Source organism: Simochromis diagramma, unplaced genomic scaffold (genome assembly GCF_900408965.1).
Source record: "Simochromis diagramma unplaced genomic scaffold, fSimDia1.1 OVJJ01000387.1, whole genome shotgun sequence".
NCBI lineage: Eukaryota > Metazoa > Chordata > Actinopteri > Cichliformes > Cichlidae > Simochromis > Simochromis diagramma.
The window spans coordinates 5,020,199-5,033,422 of record NW_024387152.1 but is presented as its reverse complement, the minus strand read 5'-3'; the positions used below and the strand labels follow the sequence as shown (position 1 = coordinate 5,033,422).

At 44.0% G+C, this 13,224-nt stretch overlaps 1 protein-coding gene across 9 annotated transcripts in view; it reads right to left on the bottom strand.

The window, feature by feature from the left end:
* casz1 (castor zinc finger 1) overlaps positions 1 to 13,224 on the bottom strand; it is a 167,471-nt gene that overhangs the window by 27,515 nt on the left and 126,732 nt on the right. For all 9 annotated transcript variants that reach the window (XM_040047814.1, XM_040047813.1, XM_040047815.1 and 6 more), the window contains one exon: positions 2,855 to 3,415. In XM_040047814.1, the coding sequence (XP_039903748.1) occupies positions 2,855 to 3,371 (517 nt within the window). In that variant the 5' untranslated portion in view covers positions 3,372 to 3,415. The remainder of the gene's footprint in view (positions 1 to 2,854; positions 3,416 to 13,224) is intronic.

Below are 13,224 nucleotides of genomic sequence, written 5' to 3'. Positions count from 1 at the left end.
ATGGGTTGAATCGAGATTGAGATGTTCCAGCCCCCCCCCCCGTTAAATTAAAAGAAAAATAAAATACTCTCCCCCCTCTCTCTTTCACCTTCATCCATTTCACTGTTCGCTAACACGCCTGACATTTCTGTCCGCACTTGCTTGTTGGACTGGGAAAATCCACAAAGAAGTGGTTTCTAATCTTGACACTTCAAGCAAACAAAAGCCAACACATGACACAGACCTGCCTTGTCTATATTTGAGGCAATTAGGCTGCATTTTCCCTCCCAGATATGATAGCAGATGGGCATTATATCTCCTTTTGCTGACCAAACATGGCCATCAGTGTGGCATAGCTTCAGTGCTCGCAGGACTGAGAGGCAGAGGTGTTGCTGATGATAAAGATGCATGCTAGTAGCTATATATGGACTAATCTAGAGCCTGGATACCTTCTGAACGGTGTCAGTTTCGAACAACAAATATATAGTGTAAGCCACAAGGTTGAAAAACAAGTGTTTTCTGTTTCATCTGCAAACATGTTGAGAAGCATGCTTTTTCATAAGGTACAATGATTTAAATAGAGCTATTTATGTTCATGCCATAGAGTTTAAGTGTGTTTTGTTTAAATGGACACTGTTAAGCTAATAAAAAGCAGCTTTGAATAAATGACATTATGTGCATTTGTTTGGAGTAATTTGTCTCTCTCTCACTCTCACTCTCTCTCTCACACACACACACACACACACATGCGCATGCACGCACGAAAAACTATGAGGCTTCAAACTTCCTCACTGTTGGGTTAGTTAATTAACAGGCAGTAAATAGAGAGGACTTTGAAATAGCTTGAAATGAACAATAACCTTTTACAGTGAACCCAGAATTGCAAATGGAAGTCATGGTCAAGCCTGTTTGATCCATCGCTACGAGCATCTCTGTCATTGCTTTCAAAGTTTTTATTCATTGACTTTTTTTTTTTTTCCATTGACTGGCTTATGAGGGCTCTAATGCGACATCTAAATTATCTAGGAAAAGTATTCTGGGGTTTTGCACTGATAGGAAATCCGCACGATGCCTCAATGTGAGGAGTTAAATGTTTTGAAGGTCGCAGTTTCTCTCATTGATCTTGCAATGTTTGTTAATTACATTGTCACTGATGTTGTGAGAGATAATTAAGCCACTATGTTTATATGCATAATTATGTGCACTCCATATCAGCCTTTGAAAGACAGTGGCGAGAGAGAGGGAAACGGAGAGAGGGAGAGAGAGGGAGAGAGAGAGAGAAGGGGGGGGGGATGTTTTAATTGTGAGCTGAGCAGAAACATGGCAATATAGATGCCCTAGTTACAATCAACAAAGAGCAACTCAGAAAAAAAAGAAAAAAAAAACTCTAAAGACAAGATTTGCAACTGATGCAGAATGCTCTCCCCGCAGTCTTCAAACATCGGCTTTGTTGTGAGATTTAAAATAGTAAGAGAGCCGGTGAAGGGAAAGGTGCAGGCCTTCTATACAGCAGTAATGCATATTTACAGACCTGCTTTTTTATGGCCGTGAAATAAACAAAATGACTAATTAAAACCACAAAGCCTTTTTTCATTTGCCTCTGAAATGAAACCTGCTTCATTTTCTGAGAAGCCCCTGCCCCCAATTCTGAATGAGTGTGTGTGTGTGTGTGGCCAGAGCCACGGCTGTACAGTGGGTGAAAACAAAAAGAAATGAAGACAAAAAGGAGCATGTGTACACGACTCTGAGGTACATACTTAAACCTAGATGAAAGCACAAAAACTGTTAAAGTGAGGTGAGCACGCACAAAACGAGACTTGTTTGTGCACCGCAACAACCGGTCTCACCTGCAAATTGCTTTTTTTCCCCCTTCTTCCCCCCCCCCCCCCTCTACTGGCGTCTGTGAAGAATGCTTTATCTATTCATATAACCGAGCTCTGTTTTTTCATCTTTTTTACAGCTCCGTGTTTTCAACTTCTGCTATTACAAGGCCACCGTTTCCGAATGTGTGTGTGTGTGTGTCAAGTTTCAAGGGTCACAAAGTCTATGACACCAAACAGCACTTTCTTTAAAAGATTGTTTGTGGCATTAACACACGCACTCAACCTCATTCCGGGGGAGAGTGTGAAGTCTCTGCCAACTTTATCTATTTGATAATCAGTAAATTATACCGAGGGAACATCATGTCAATATTAAACAGGGTTTACTGTGAGTCATTTACAAGAGCACACAGTATTGAGAAATTTATTAAATGAATACACTGTTGAAGCCACTGTTGTTTGTGGGAAGGTATTAAAATACTGCACTTAAGTGTGATATGCGGCTGCAATATAACTTCCCCATTTCTGACTTATTTGACAACTGATCTCTTGGATTTGACAAAAAAAAAAGCCAAACTCCTCCATGTAATAGAGGAGCTTGAAGCAGTGGCTAAGTTTAGTGAGCTTAGGGAAAAAAATCAAAGACTCAATATGTAATCCTGGGTGTAATATGAAGCTTAGCCTGGCCCTGCCATGCGCTCTTAGCCCTCAGCTGCTGGGAGAATGCATAAACGCCTAAATGCCTTACGTTGTAAGCCTACTCCAGTTATGAATTTCTTCGTACAGTTAAGTTCATGTTTTCCCCCCCTCTGGCCCGCCAGCTGAATCTCTCTTTAGAGTAATAATGTCACTGACTATTCATAATGTAACTCTAGAGTTTCCCTTTCCAATAATGGACACGCTTAAGCTTATGTGGATGTGGCAATGTCACCTCTCCTCTGTCTAAGCCTTTGAAGGCCAAAGGTAGTGTTGCTTTGAGATGTACCGTGTGTGAAAGGGTCATTTAGAAGACGACGTGTGAAAGAGGATGCTCAAAGGACACAGTGAAAATATACCTGGAGAGGAGAATGGTGCTTGGCGATTTTGGGCCTCACTCGGCGGCATGTAGGCGTCATCTTTTGAAGGCCTGTCTTCAGCTTCTTTGTCTTCAGGGTAACTGCCATCTTGAGACCCCGCCGCAGGCTCGGCCTCCTCTCCATTGTCTTCCTCATCGCTGCAGCCTTTGGGCTGTACCATGTACACGCCCTCAGGAGGGCCATCTTCGTCATTGCTGACTTTGAGTTCTTGCTCCTGATCGTCGTCAGGAGCTGGGGGCTCATCGCCGTACTCGCCGTTGACCCACTTCTCAATGGCCTCGCGTCGCTTCTGGTCCTCCTCTAGGCTCTGATTTAGGCTCAGGCTCTCGGGGAAGTTGGTCTCGTTGTCGTCGTAGTGGGAGCTACCGCGCTCGCTGTTGTCTGCTACACTCTGGTCTCCCTCTGCATTCTGGGAGCTGCTGTCGAACACCACCTGGCGGCTCAGCTTGGCACAGATAGCGTTGAGTTTTAGGCCACCTTTTCTTTTGGCGGCCATCTTGGGTTTTCCTGAGGTCGTTTCAGTGCATAAACTCCTTTCAGCTGATGGAAACGAGAAGAAGACAAATAGAAGGTTAGCGAAGTTGCTCAATACCACAACTATCTGTGTTACAGCTCGAGTAATATTACTTTTCTCTGAACGAACGGCAGCAGGCGTGCTTTCAGTGTCACCGGAAACATCGTTCGAACCTGCTTTTTCCTGTCACTAACTTGTACTGATTTTGAAGATCACAATGGAAAAATAAACAGACATATACAACAGGGACTGCTGCTATTAATAACATAAAAAGCACTTAACAATAACAGCTCGAGCCTGGAAGGACACCCAGAGATACTGTACATATCTTTCTAAGTCACAGTTCTTTGGTCAGCTCAGAGTTTAGCACGATGTGGTCGGAAAAAAAAAAAAAAAGAGCGAAAAACAAGCTTAAGCAGCTGAAACCATAGGCTGATAGATATCAGACCCCCTACAGTAGTACAAGCTGCAAATACACGGCTACATAATCCAGCACATGACAGCGCTATAGAGACACTGTGAAATGTTATCTTCACTCTCACCTCAAGAGGCTGTGGCCCTGCCACTGAGTGGGGGGGCTGTATAGCATTAAAGCTGTCAGGATGTGGAGTGAAAATGCTGAGCACTTTTGGCCTTTTCAGAGCCCTGATCTCTTACCGGTTATTAAGTGAGATTAGATTCAGCGACTGTCCTGTTTTCTCTTTCCTAAAAGAAAAACGACGCGCGTAAAACGCCGTCTCTGTATCTCGCACATCTTTACTTCAGAAGAAATTATGCATCTAAATGAGCCTCAGCGTTTTATTTTTCTCCCCGGCGTGGCCTCTCTGAACAATAGCACATCATAGTATGTGCTTTGAGGCAGGAATGGGTGGCATTATTTCAACCCAAGTGGGGCTATCTTTATAACATGTCCTGTGATGAGGCAGGAACAGCTGCATGTGGCATTCCATATCCAGAGCTACCTTTTTAGGGCAGAAACTGCACTCTGTTACCTTTCGCGTTATTTCCAGAGCAAGCAAAAGTTCATTCACCCAGCAGCAATTTCTGGACAATTTGCAAAGAGGTTGTTTTTTTAAAGTCTGAGGTGACAGTGACTAAAGAGCATTTATGATATATATATATATATATATATATAAAGAGGGTGGTACAATAACCAGGGGTTGTGCTGCGTGTTGCAGCTCAGCGAAAAACAGTTAAAGACCGAACCACATCAGAGATCTTTCTTCTTGCGTGATGGCGTATTGAATCTTAACTCAGCCACACTGTTGTTAAGATAACGCACAATATTGACTTACGAATACACCGTTTCAGTGGAGAAAAATGCGCGATATCAGAGGTAACAAAGTTCTATCTTAAAGACTCGATTCACTTTCTGTATCAGTGAGTGCGAGCCTCTTCATTTTCCCTCAGCCATAAAGCCAAGCACAATCATGTGTGAGCCATTGCCTGCATTATGTAAATCACATCGGTGCAACATAAAATCCTGTTTTCATTTTCTTTTGCAAAGCTGTGGAATCATTAGAGGATATGCAATTTGAGGGAGTTTACAGATCACCCCCGTCGCCAGACAATGCACCCCCGTGCTACCCACACATGCTTTCTCAGTTACAGTATTTACATTGCGGGCTTCCTCTCTGAAACAATGACTTCAGGAATTATGTAGTTTTGAGGGGCCCGTATATCACAGGCACATTACAGCACAAATTTAGTGTCAGACAATTGCAGGCGGGGGGTGAAAGGGTCACCTTTAAGAAGACAGCAACTTTGAGAAGGTGGGGGGGAGATCAGCTGGAAAAACTATTAGGAAGTGGAAGATATAAATTTTAAAGTTTTTCTTTCTTTTTTTTCAGAAATACTCTCCAAAGGAAGATTGAGGTCATTTGGGTGTTGCTGTGGAGGTCATTCTTTCTATTTACTGTGTTCAGTATTTCATGCTTTAACTACCGATTTCCTGTGTATTGCCATTTCGAGCTCCTTGTAGGAAATGACCCCTACACAGTTGTTTCTTTCCATTAGCGCCTATTTATGTATGATTTTGTGTTAACAATGAGGAGAATAACTGGCGCACCGAGTGCTACTGATTCAGTATCTAAGCGAGCCATTAAACTGAATTATCAGACATCTTAAGCACATATTCAGTGTTTTCTTTTAAAGGTAGGGCGTGATTTAAAACAAATTAAATATTCTGAGTTTCCCTCCGAGGAAGAACATGCTGCGATTCAGTGCTTTATGGAAGTAGTCTGAACTATTATTTGTGCTGTGGGGTTTTTTTTTTTTTGCTATTGCTTACAATAAGGATCACTATGGTAACGCTAAGCTGTTTACCTCAAGTCGTTTGTGTGCATGATGCCGTACAATGACATAAAATCTGTGGGGACTTACATGAAAGAATAACTTTTCCCTCTGGGACCAACTCCCCCAACCTCCCTGAGAGTCCAGTGAGCGTTCTGCCTTATTAATGAATATCAGAAAGAAAAACAACACTGTCACATGCACTGGACATTATTTACAGTCTGTTTTAGCCTGGTGTGCTAATTGTCAAGGAAGGAGACACCTCGGTAAGCACTGGGAGTTGGGGGAAAAAATAGGCAGGTCTGAATTCGAACACAACAGCTGAAACTAATTTTTCCCAACTGCTTATGTTAGCGGTGACATTATTTTTACTGGAAACAGTGCAGGACCGCAAAGGAGCGCCATGCAGTGTCTGTATAAGGCCAAAACCTGAGGAAAAAGTCAAGAAGCTATTTTGAATACATTTCGACAAGGTCAGGTTCTTTTTCATCTTCAGTCAAAAATAAGCGCAGTGGTGCATAAGCGCAAGTTCTGCTGGGTCCTGCTTCTTCTCAGAGGTGGATGACACAGCTTGTGTGAGAGTCTAGCCCTCCGCGCTGACAGAATAACTCCTCCTCTGCTCCGAGCCCCACAGGTCTTGTTGGTTTTTTGATGCAGAGTGTCTGTTTGTGTGCCAGAATGATATCATGCCCAATCAAGTGGTGTTTCAAATCCTAATAACGCTGTTGGAAGTGCATTATTTGTGTGAACGTGCACAGACTGTAATCAAGGCTGCTACGGGTAAAAGGGTGTGGGAGTTAACAATGGTCGTGACTGCGCGGGGTCACGGCTTTACCTCTTCGTGACACAAAAAAGGAAAGAGTGGGCAGCTTTCGTTCCAAAATACGTGCATAGTCATATTACAGAGGATGTAAAGCCACAAGTGTAGCATATAGAGAATTGAATAACTCGACTTTATTGTTAATTCAGAGAGCAGCTAACCCCTCCACCCCCCCATAAACAGCCCAGCTCCCCGCAGCGTTTCAGTTTGTATGGAGCAGGCACACAGGAGGGGTCTGTATATAAGAGAGGTAGATATTACCTGTTTAAACTGAAGCTTATCTCTTCAACTAATCAAACACAGATACAGGGCCTGTTGTAGATTCCTGCTGAGTTTCAACATGACTGACACAGGGACAACCCCCCCACCCCTCCGCAATATCTCAAGTTAATTAATACAAACAGGGTCTGGGAGATGTCTATTCAACTCAGGATTATTTTACAATATGCAACAGAGAGGTGCATTAGCTCTTCAAAAAAAAAAGAAAGAAAGAAAAAAAAGGAAAAAGTCTAGTTATAACTTCATGAACCTATGGCAGATTAATCGACAAGGCTGCAGCTCCCAGGGTGTAGCTCAGTGAACCTTTCATGTCTCTGGCTCTCAAGGGAGATGTATGCGCGAGTGTGCGTGCATGTGTGTTTCAGGGAAATCACTGAGCCACACACAAACACGCGCAGACAGTCTTGAAAATTACCATGTTTTTATTTTTGTAAATTTACGGCTTGCAGGAAGAGAATGTTTTCCTCTTCTACTCTCTTCCCCCTCCAACCTCCTCCCCCCCCCCCCTCCACCCAGCCCCGCTGTATGGTAGGGAGGCTGCGGCAGCCGCAAGGAAGTCAAGCGGAAAGTCACTGATGGACAACTACGCCATTGCACCCAGACCCCAGCATCTGGCCCCTCTCTCATTTTTATTACAGAAGAATAACAATAAGCAGGTCGCCGACCCCGCCGTGAGATTTTGCCACAGTTTTCTAACAGTCGGTGCAGCCGATGCTGAGAAATTTCCATTTTTCCACATGCATATTTAATTGAGTTTTGTCCCAGTGGTGCGGAAATGATTTGTTTTTTGCTCTCTGTTCACTTGACTCCTCTTCGGAGTCGCTAACCCTGATTAAGACGTTCCCGTTAATTTCCCAGCGCACACCTTTTTTTGTGCATTAATGGTTCTGATCGTCTAATTAAAACTTCTCAGCTCGGCTGCTGATCACCGCTCGTTGTGCCTCTGACCTGAAGTTTTAATTGCCGCATCAGAAGCGATAATAATAATTTTGAGGTTCTGATGATTAAAAACAATGCCATTGCCAACTAGTTGATAGATGGGGGTTTGGGGTGGGCACATCTGAGGAGTTTATGCAGAGTAGAGATTTACAAAAGGGGCTGTAAAGGAGGCTTTATATTACCAAGGAGCAAGCAGGGTGGGTGTGGGGGCTACTGCAGGTTATGTGGAGGGGGTGGCAGAGCATATGGAAATCTCCCAGCCCTTCTGTCCCTCAGAGTCTTCCTAAGGAAACAGGTTTGGCTGGGACTGGGACTTAGCATTCCCCACCTCAAATCTAAATCTGCCACTGCCTGATCCACTTTGGAGCTCTCCTTACTTGGCAGGTTTGCCAGGTTGGGGACGAGAGAGAGGGAGAGGAAAAAAAAACACACACACACACAGAGAGTGCAAGTGAACGACCGATGAAGGCACATAAAAGATGACGACAGTCCAATACCTTCTGCTTATTTTCATAAAAAGATAATAGCGCAGTAGGCACGATACAAAAGGCACATTGTTCATAAAGTGACTGAAAGGAAAAAAGGAACCTGTGGTGAACGTTGTCTCTGTCATAAAACATGATACTGATGAGATATATATGATATGTAGATTACTGTCAAAACAGGAGAAGTGAGTTGCTTGTGATCTTTTTTGAAACAGTACTTTCACACTGTACTATTCAGATCACACAAACTGCAGTAATGATAGGAAATGATTCAGGCATGAAGAGAGAGGCTGCACACGGGAAACTGCCACCAGCACCAATGTGTCACATTTTGTTCTTTTTATAAACCACTGGATTTCTATTGGATTTTTTTTTTTTGGTTTAGTACAAGATCAATGTTTTTGCTGCCAAAGCTACTGTACACGCAGGCCGGCAGACACATTCATACAGTGCAAAGACACGCTGACATAAAGTCAGGAGGTAGCTTTCTTCTCCTCCACCCTGCCCTCCCCCTGTCCCCCTCTCTCTCTCGCAGATCTATTTTATTATTAATCAGTTGGTTGCACATCTGCCTGCTTGTTTTTTTTTTTTTGCTGTTTTTTTTTATCAATAAAGCACTTATTGCTTTTAGTCTAGAATTTGACCTTGTACATTGTCTGCTGTCTTTCTGAGGCTGCTGACCTTGAAGGACCTGTTTGGACTATTTCACTTCAGTTCAGTCCACAGGCTGTTAACACAAGCCCTCAGCCAAGTGCCACGCTCCCGTCACACCGCCGTAAAACACAAACAAGACACTGCAGGACAAAGGCGGACACAAACGGCCCCAGTCACACACTCGCTGAATGCACGGGACAATGGCTGAGGAAAACAATGTATATTACGAGCGTAGACGGAGGACGAAAGACTCTGAACTTGAGGGCAATCAGGCAGGAAAGTTGAGATCTAAGGACAAATACGCCCTCCAGCTTCATCACAAACAGGGTAATTATGGGATTTTCCAGAATAGAGGACAAGCAAGCTAAAATGGTCTAAGGGAGAGAAAAAAAAACAATCTGACATGAGTGACAAGAGTCATTCTGACAGCTACGTACCAAAACAGCCAACTTTTATTCAGTTTGCTGCTTAGGGTAATTCATGGGACACACGGCCAACTTGTTAAAATTGTACATCAAATCTGGACTCACAGCTGGCACCAGATGATGACTTAATTTGCAAGTGTGTTGCAGGAGGCAAAAAAAGAAAGAAATAAATAATAAAAAAGGCTTTAAAAATACCCAATTGCACATGGCACCGTGCTTCCGCGGACTGAAACAAGGGAAATTTATTCTTGAAGCTTTGTTTTGGAGCTCTTGTTCAGCTTCAAGACACCGGGAGTGCAATTTGATAAGCCAACCGCCATGGTAAATGAGCAGACGACCCCTGTGTCCCTCCCTCACGGTTGCTGTTCTTGGTGAGGGAGCAAGGCAGTGTGGGTAGTACAGTGCAGAAGGGGCTCAGCGGTGCACCTCTCGAGGGCCCTTGAGCTAATATCTGTACAGATTAACTGCTTCAGTTGTATTTTGGTCACGGGGATCTCTCTTTGCCTTTGTGGCTTGTTGGGAGGGAGCAGGGGAGATGTGTGCCGAGCGCGTGTATTACACTCACGCAGTGTTAGTTGCGCTCGTTCTTCAGCAGTGAAGTAAACGATCTGCTCGCCTAAGAGGTCAGCCGCCCCTGGACTGACGCATGTCACTCCACATTATTATCTTTGGGACGTATTTCATTTACCAGAATCCAAAAGTACGCCGCTAAGTAAGTCTTCGACACCCTCTTACAATCACCTACCACCCTCTGTTTCTCCACAGGACACACACGCAGGCGCGCGCACACATCCAGTGTCAATCCTCCAGGGTAAACTCAGCACACGCTGCTCCATTAGTTATCAATTAATTCTGGAAATCTCCACCTGGCATGCACACGCCGACGAAGCCAGCGCATGTACGTAGCACCGGTCTCGACAGGAAGTCGAGGAGAGCGTGCCTTATTTGACTACGAGTGTGGGTGAGAGAGTGTGTTTGTGTGTCCATGCGGGTGGCACTTTTGTCCATGAGGTTAACCTTGATATGAGGCCCTGTCAGGCCAGATAATGTCAATCAATGACAAGCCCTCACAGATAACCCCTAATGTGAAGCCTAAAAAGCAAAGCTGTTTAGATCTTTAGACATGCCCCCTTTCACCAGCATATGAATTGCATTACAAGGAAATGAGCTGTGGCATTTCTTTAATAAGACTCTTAAGACATTTTGACAGCATATAAGGCCCTGTGCCGTAAAAAAAAAAATTAAATAAGGCCTCTGCTGACAAAGCCTCCTCACACACGGCAGCGTTCTGATGGGCAGACCCAAGTTCCTGTTAAGTGGAGGAAAGGAAAAGACAAGGAGGTGGGGGGTGAGAAGGGTGGACCTTTCCCTCCTCTTTCTTTTTTTTTTCCCCCCGGCTCTCAGGGACTTCTTAATTGATTTCCAAGGTTATGTTTCAAATTTGTTTTTCAGCTACGGAGGCCTTGCGAATGAGAGCACGAGTCAATGTTTTTCATCAATTCTCCCAAATTCGGCCCGGTTCACACCGCTCGCCTCAGATCCTGCCGAACCCCACTCTCGTCCCACCTCCTTCCCTCTTCCACCCCCTTTTTGCCCTTTTTTTCTCCTCTCCTCGAAAAAGAAAGAAGGACCCAAGAAAAAAAATAGCAACAAAAAAAAAGAAAAGAAGAAAAGAAAGACGTATTTCCAGACAGGATGCCTGCGCTGACAACATCGATCCCCGGCTACCATTAAAACATTTGCTCTGCCTGACAGAGTTTTGTCTATTGGACTTTCTACGCAGCAGAATGAATCACAGGTGCCTGTTAAAATGTCATCGTGGGCAGCTTTTGCAGCCGGTCTAAAAAACAACAATTCGGCCTTTTTACACTCTTAAGTTTTTACCACTTTTCACAGTTTTGCATTTCAAATAATTCAAGGAAGCACAATTGCATTTTGATCAAAATACACTGTTTCTCGGTTTAAGGGAGGAAGTGATAAGAACGAATCTTCCTGCTTGCAGGAATTTGCATTTTTGTTGTTTTTTTTTCCATCCCATGTGACTGCGAATCTCCTGCCACAACTGCTATGCTCTACTTTTCTGACAAGCAGCATAGATGTGACTACAGGGTTTTGTGATCATACAAGACATTTCAAAGCGTTTATTTGTACCGTGTGTGGTTGGGAAAGTGTGGTTCGGTGCACAAGCCACTGTAAACATACTGTATATGTTAAGTAAAACTGTTGTAACCAATATTAAGTGTGTGCTGGTGTGCTGCATGCCTCTTTGCAGGTTTGTAAACAGCAGGGCATTGCGCTCTGAGCCCTCCTCCTGCTCCTGTATGTGTCGTGGCTGCAGGTCACATCATTTGCACTGAGATGCCACACGGGCCAAAAAAACAGAAAAATGCACACTGACATTTCAACGAGCTGAGGAAACACTGATCCACGGTGGGTTTAATAAATACTCCACTGTGTCAGTCGTGACAGCAGGGAAAAACAGCATGGTTTACTGAAAAAGTTCAACACGAACTTGAGGCAGAAATAAATGTGGCAGTTTTCACTTAAAACAGGAACATTTGTGTTTCTGGGAGTTCGGTGGAGGGAGGAGTGTGCTATGACTGAATTTGAAGGTGTGATAAAACAACACTCACAATAAGGGGAAAAAATAAAAATGAAAGAAGCAAAGCTGCTTTACAGGAAAAAAGAATGCTGTCTATTTTGGGTCTCAGTATACAAAAGGAAGTGCCGCTAAGTTGACTCAAACAAATAAATTTGCTTTTGATAAAACCACAGCAACTACTTTTGCATTCTACACCAAACCCACTTTGTTTCCTGCGTCTTTATCTTCATGACTTGCCACATTTGTGAGAAGCCACTCAGTAAATTGTCAAGCACAAACAAGCGAAGGCTTTAAAATGATGCAGTGTTGATGGCTTAAAGTGTAATTTTATTTGAAAAGTGACAGTTTAAAGGAAGCCAACACGGAGCGCTTGCCTATTTGCGCTGCAACCAGCTGCCCGCTTTACATTTCTGCAACATTAATATTCCTCTTATTATTATTTTAAAGTGAAAACGGATACTCTGTTGAAGTGCAAATCTGATGAATTACAGGAGCAGATTGCCGCTATTAATTATTAAAACCTATTTTATAAATATTCAGGTCTGTCATGCATCTAATAATGAACGCTTTAGAGGAGGTTACTTCCTGCGTGCATCCTAATGTGTCAGAAATATTGCTTTTAATCACACTCGTGTCAGCGAGTGTGCCGGGTTTGAACCTGCCGAAAAAAATCTAACAAATCAAGGAAACTCAGATGGCCAACTACTGTGCTCATCACAGCTTTTCCGTTCCCGCTGTTTCGCACGATCCAGGTTTGTCTCCTGCCCCGTCTAAAGACGGAGTGAAAACCTCCCAGCTCTCTGCTGCATTCTTACTGTGGTAATTTGAATGGAGAATAATGCATCGGCAGCACTCTACCTTCTGGACACACCTAGTCCCAGTGCTACTGCTGCCATATGCTGTGTTGATACATATTCATAACACTTTCTCGTGTGTGTGAGCGATGAGGCTTAAATGAGTGTATCACAACTTCAAATGGGAAGGAGGGGGGGAAAGGAAAACAGAGAAAGCCGGGCACAAAGAAAGTTGGACAACTCTTCCCCCATTTCCTCGTTTCTTAATCCTTTCCCTGCAAAGAAAAAGTTCAGGCGTTCGGGTGCTGGGAAGCTACCCCGGCGCTTTTTGCGATGGATACACGAGAAGCTGCGGAGTTCCGGGATCGGCTTCCAGAAGCTGCGCGAGGCGGCGACTGTCAGTGGTTGGATAATCTGTCAGGTGGGCCGGATGGCCTCGCTGGTAGGATGAGAGTCAACAGCGCCGTAGCACGACCTCCATACACCCCAGCAGTGTCTAGATATGCTGCATAGGGCATACACACAACCTGATAGGCGCACACACA